This window comes from Austrofundulus limnaeus, unplaced genomic scaffold (genome assembly GCF_001266775.1).
Source record: "Austrofundulus limnaeus strain Quisiro unplaced genomic scaffold, Austrofundulus_limnaeus-1.0 Scaffold436, whole genome shotgun sequence".
Taxonomy (NCBI): domain Eukaryota; kingdom Metazoa; phylum Chordata; class Actinopteri; order Cyprinodontiformes; family Rivulidae; genus Austrofundulus; species Austrofundulus limnaeus.
The window spans coordinates 368472-374154 of record NW_013952838.1 but is presented as its reverse complement, the minus strand read 5'-3'; the positions used below and the strand labels follow the sequence as shown (position 1 = coordinate 374154).

Sequence of the window (5683 nt, the reverse complement as noted above, 5' to 3'; positions counted from 1 at the left end):
CCAATCAAAACCAAGCAAACCCGACCAAACCAAACCCAATTAAACCCAACCTAACCCAATCAAAACCAAGCAAACCCGACCAAACCAAACCCAATTAAACCCAACCTAACCCAATCAAAACCAAGCAAACCCGACCAAACCAAACCCAATCAAAACCAAACAAACCAAAACCAGCCAAACTCAACCAAACCCAACAAGACCCAACCAAACCCAACCGAAATCAACCAAACCCAACCAAAATCAACCAAACCCAACCAAAATCAACCAAACACAACCAAACCAACCAAACTCAACTAAAACCAACCAAACCCACCCAAATTTTAACAACCCAACCAAATCCAACTAACCCCAACCAAAATTAACCAAGCCCAATTAAACCCATCTAAACACAACCAAATTCAACCACATTCAACCAAGCTCAACCAAACCTATCCAAACCCAACCAAACCAAACCCAATCAAAACCAACTAAACCAAACCAAAACCAACCAAACTCGACCAAACTCAACCAAACCCAACCAGACCCAACCAAACCCAACCGAAATCAACCAAACCCCACCGAACTCAACCAAACCCCACCGAACTCAACCAAACCCAACCAAAATAAACCAAAATCAGCCAAACCCAACCAAACTAAGCCAAACCCAACCAAACCTAAGCAAACACAACCTTCACATGAAGCTTTGGCAGCACGGTGAAAACCAGGATCCTCATCTGCCCTGATCCAATCAGTTTTCTTTGCTTTTCCAGCAGCTGCAGTGATCAATAAACTGTCCACATCAATAAAACCGGGCGGCGCCAACACCCAGCTGATCTGCTAGTTCCTGACTGGGACAACTTCTCTTATCAATACTTTCTATGAGAGTTCCAGCTGAAGCAAATGGTAGCATTTCTGTGTTTCTCTGTCTGAGGGTGTAGCTCAAACTCTGTTTTATTTTAGAAAGAGACAAAAATAGAAKATTCCCCATCTTTGGATCCTGGAAAATTCTCTTTTATTTTTAATGCAAAACAGTCATGTCCAGAAGTTCAAACTTTCTGAACTTGTAGTTTTGAGGAAATCTGTTGCCTAAAACCTGAAACCGATTGTTGCTTTTGCACAAGCAACACAAAGAGTGAAGTCGAGGGTCTTCAACCCGAGGAGAGCGACGGCACTGAAGTGCTGGAAGCCCTGGATGAGCAGCGTATCTGTCTGTAGAGAGGTGGACAGGAGAAGACCCCCGCTGTGGAGATGACAGACATGGCAGGACTGGAGGACCGAGGACACGGGTCCTCTGAGAAGATGCTGACGGACAACCAGGGAGCGGACCGCCGCTGCAGCGTCCAGAGATGGGCTGGGGCCACGCTGCAGCACCAGGGCTCAATCTCAAACGTGGACGGCTTTGAGGACTTTGAAGAGTTTGTTTTGGATTTTGATGATTATGATTTGCTTGAATCAATCCACAGCCAGCTGGGCTCACCGCTCGAACCCATACGTAAGTTAGGCTTGGATGTTCTGGTTCCTCTTCTGCAGATTCACTTTAACTTAGTCTCAAATGAAATTATGGTTTTGCCAAAAATGAAAGGATAGTTAAGCTAGTGTGACTTTAAAGAGTTCATATTGCTCACTGTGTTTCAGGTTAAAGTTTTGAAATACAAATCTATTAGTAGGGATGTTTGATATCACAGAGTTCTTATCCAATTCTGATACCAAGTAAAACTCAGGCTGGTATCGGCAATACTGATACTTTGTCAAATACAGTACATTGATGTGTCTGGTAAAGCTAAAAAAAGTAGTGTATTTCAAATTGCCACTTCATTAATAATACAAGACATCAAAGTAATTTATTTATTCATTTTAAACTGACGTAGCATCTTCATTTACGATATAGCCGGGTCAATACAACAAGTAAACCAAAGACACRATCTCACAAAATGAAGTTGGTTCCACAAGTGTGGAGCTTGATAACTGAAAGCTCTGCCTCCTGTTCTACTTTTAGAAACTTGAGGAACCACAAGTAAACCTGCAGTCTGAGTTTAACTAAATTCCAACTGGTTCTTGAGATATTTTGCTTAAAAACAAGCAAACAAACCGGTTACATTGTCACCCGTTTTTCTTTTTAGTGGTGACACAATAAAATGGCAGATTTCATCTTATAGAGGCCACTTAACMCTGGCACATGAAGGGTTCAGAAAAAGGCTGTTGTTGTAGGCAGAAGGAAATCTTGCAACATCTTTTTTCATATTAAAGTGTCCTCAAAAATCTGAGGTGTCCGTGGTTCTCTACAACCTCTGCCTCTTTCCTAACAACAGAAATAGTGTTTGGTTTAGTCCTGATCTTCAACAAAGGGGTCCACTGGTTTCACCACAGACACAAACCCCCCTACAAGAGGTTTACTTGAATGTTTCTGGAGATAACAGACCTAATCTAAACTAGAGACTCCAGTTAAATCAGCTAATAAAACTAATAAATTCCTTCAGATGGATGGATCTCAAAGATAAGATCTTTAAAATGATAACATCTCAGKACTAAAGTTCAACGTTCACAGAAGTAGAGTCACGATGTTTGTCAATGAAATGTGTTTCCGCTCCGGCTGCAGCTGACCCCGGAGCTGAAATGACAATGTGCCACTGGATCAATGGAAAAGTGGGAAACGGCATCAACGGAGTTCCACGTCAATTCATTCAATAGTGTCTKTGTGTGTGTGTTGGTGGTAGTGTGTGTGTGTGGTGGTAGTGTGTGTGGAGTGGGGGCATTGCTCTGTGTGAGTTTTTATTTTCAGCCGAGCCACTGAATGGAAACAAGTGACTTCCTGTCTATTGAGCGCTTGTGTAAAAATAGGAAACACAAATCTTGTCGATCTAAATTTCCCAGCGCGTTTGGAAGCATGACGTAGTTGTTACTCTAAATAACGGGTGTATCAAACATCAGCTGAGGGATTTCACAGAATATTTTTAATACTAGGGGCTGCACGGTGATGCAACTGGCTAGCAGTCGTGACAAGATGGTCACAAGTTTGATTCCTGGCTGGTACTTTAGATTCATCCCGCAGTCCAAAAACATGCAGTTTAAAGCACCACATTTGTCTTAGTTTCCTTTTTTAGGCTTGACTTTTATAATCTATGGTTTGACTGTTGTAATGTCCTGATTAAAACAGTTTTAGGCACAGGCCCGAAACACCTTGACAACATATAATAAACGGTTAATAAAAACATTAGATGAGCATTGCTGTTCAGAGTGTCTGCGATTCAGCCGTAGGCCTGTAGGGGGCGTACCAGGCACTGAAGATCCCTGTGTATTATAGACCGGAACTTCAGTTTCAGGCAGCGTTGCTCTGGTTGCTTCAGCCTAGGCTTGCTCATTAACCAGATATGGGTTGTATGGTCCTCTTCTACTCACATTTAATCTATTCAACATTTATTTGTTTTYGTCTCGATTCCAGTTTAACAAACACTATATTTTCTTACACGTCCATCCAAAAACCACCTGTTTATCTTGTGCAATAGTGTCTATCTTGACTCTGTTCAAATAAAATGCATTGTTGTTATTATTGAGTTGGATTGACTTAAATCTCAAGTTTTACAGCAAACATCTTCCATGATCTCTCATTGCTCAGAGTATGAGTTAGAGATGACTCTCAGCTACTACAAAACCAAACATAAAGTCAAAATCTGTCAAATTAATTGCGTTGGACGCATTTCTGTGTTTGCAAACGACATCTGTGGCAGCCACGTTGAATTGGGTTGACAAAAAGTTCATCATTTGTACTTTCTGAGCGTTTCAGTAAAAGCATCGTCGCCCACCTTTTTCCATTTTCCAGCGGGTATTTATACCTTTTCTCCAGGTTCAGGCAGACATTGAACTTGAAAATCCTGCGTCTCCACAGGTCACAGGTTTGAGGACAACCCGGGCGTTCGGCGCCACCTCGTTAAGAAGTCATCCCGATGCCAGATGTCGCGGACCAGCATCACCTCCACACCTCTGACCAGCTTAAAGAAGAAGAAGAGGGCGGCAGATAAGAAAACCCACGAGGTCTGAGCAGATTATCGGCGCTGCTGTTCGAGAGTTAGGATTATATCCTGTAAGAGTCRCAGAAACAAACTCTTGCTGTTTTGTCTTCAGTTGTTCGTCGAGCTGAACGAGCTGATCGTGGAGAAGGACCAGGAAATGCGCTGGAAGGAGCGAGCTCGTTGGATCAAGTTTGAGGAGGACGTGGAGGAGGAGACGGACCGTTGGGGCAAACCTCACGTGGCTTCGCTGTCTTTCCGCAGCTTGCTGGAGCTTCGCCGCACCATCACACACGGTAAAACGCTACAGTATTGTGAAATATTTAGGTCCGCAATTAGCGGGTTTGCGCTTTAGCGGGCTGGTGCCCACCACTTGTTTTTGAACATTGGCTTTGGAAGATTTTCACCAAACACGGACCATATTTGTTCCTGGTTCTGTTTTCCCTCTCCCCTCCAGGTGCCATCCTTCTGGACCTGGATCAGAACTCTCTCCCTGGCATCGCTCATCTTGTCGTGGAGACGATGATCATCTCTGATCAGATCAGAGCCGAGGACAGGCCGAGCGTTCTCCGGGCTCTGCTTCTCAAACACAGGTCAGTGAACACACCAAGTGTTGAGAATAGGTGGAGAGAATCCAAACATTTTGCACCATTTATAGAGACGAACTCGTGAGAACTGAGCCGGGATTTTCCAGACGTGTCTTGGCTCCTCAGCCGGTGTAATTCCCCCGGTTTGACCGACCTGTAGGGACTGTGCTGTAATCACACCAAGCCATTATTTCTTCACCAGTTTCTATCTTTGATCTGGATGTTTTTGTTTTGTTTTAGAAACACAACTGATTTATGATTTAAATGTGAGCGCAACAGTTTGGAAAAGACTGAAAATATTCTGTGGCTTAACACCAGAGTAGAAAGTTCACTTCATAAATCAAGATTTGAGTCATTTTAATGTTTTTCAAAGCAGAAAATCTCAAACAAAATGCTGTTTTTTTCCTGTTTTCAGTGTTTCCATCAGAGCCGCTGCAGCTGTTGGAAACTATTGTTCTGTTTTAACCAACAGGAAGTGCACATATTTCACACCACGGATGGTCTTCATTGGTGTCATAATCCCAGATTACCAAATTAGAATTTGAGCTGCTTTTTTATTTCCAGAATAGTTTTCAATACATATATCCTGAGGTGACGCTTCAGCTCAAACTGTAGTTTCCTCCAATGGCCTCAACGTATCGATCGGTGTTTCAAAGAACAAGTCTAAAATGGACTGACTATTGGATTAGTGAGTCCCACATAGTGATTTTTCTTACATAACACAACAAAGTTAGCTAAATGGCAGCTRTCTGACTGAATTACCTAAACACAAGTGAAGAACCAGAACGAGTTGATCTGACTTTATATTTAATGAAAACGTTTCCTAAATGAAATCTGCTGACTTTACTGCAAAACGGCTTTTACCACTTCAGTAAAGTAACTTTTTTATTTTTTAAGGTGAAATTTTAAAAGCACTGTGGTGGAAAGCTGTAGTTTAAGGATGTAGGAGCAAAAACACTGAAACATTTTTAAAAACATTTGGTTTCTTCTGATTCTTTTGTGATTTTTTAAATTGCACTTTCTCCTGCAGCTTTAAAAAACACCAAAACATGCAGCCCTTTGGTAGCTTTAGCAAAAAAATAATAAATAAAATAACAATATTTGCTTATAGAC

The 5683-nt window shown here is 42.0% G+C and overlaps 1 protein-coding gene across 4 annotated transcripts in view; it reads left to right on the top strand.

Moving 5' to 3' along the window:
• slc4a3 (solute carrier family 4 member 3) overlaps positions 1–5683 on the top strand; it is a gene marked incomplete at its 3' end in the record, with an annotated part of 34617 nt that overhangs the window by 11728 nt on the left and 17206 nt on the right. For all 4 annotated transcript variants that reach the window (XM_014024695.1, XM_014024697.1, XM_014024693.1 and 1 more), the window contains 3 exon segments: positions 3863–4008; positions 4099–4279; positions 4441–4576. In XM_014024695.1, coding sequence (XP_013880149.1) covers positions 3863–4008; positions 4099–4279; positions 4441–4576 — 463 coding nt within the window.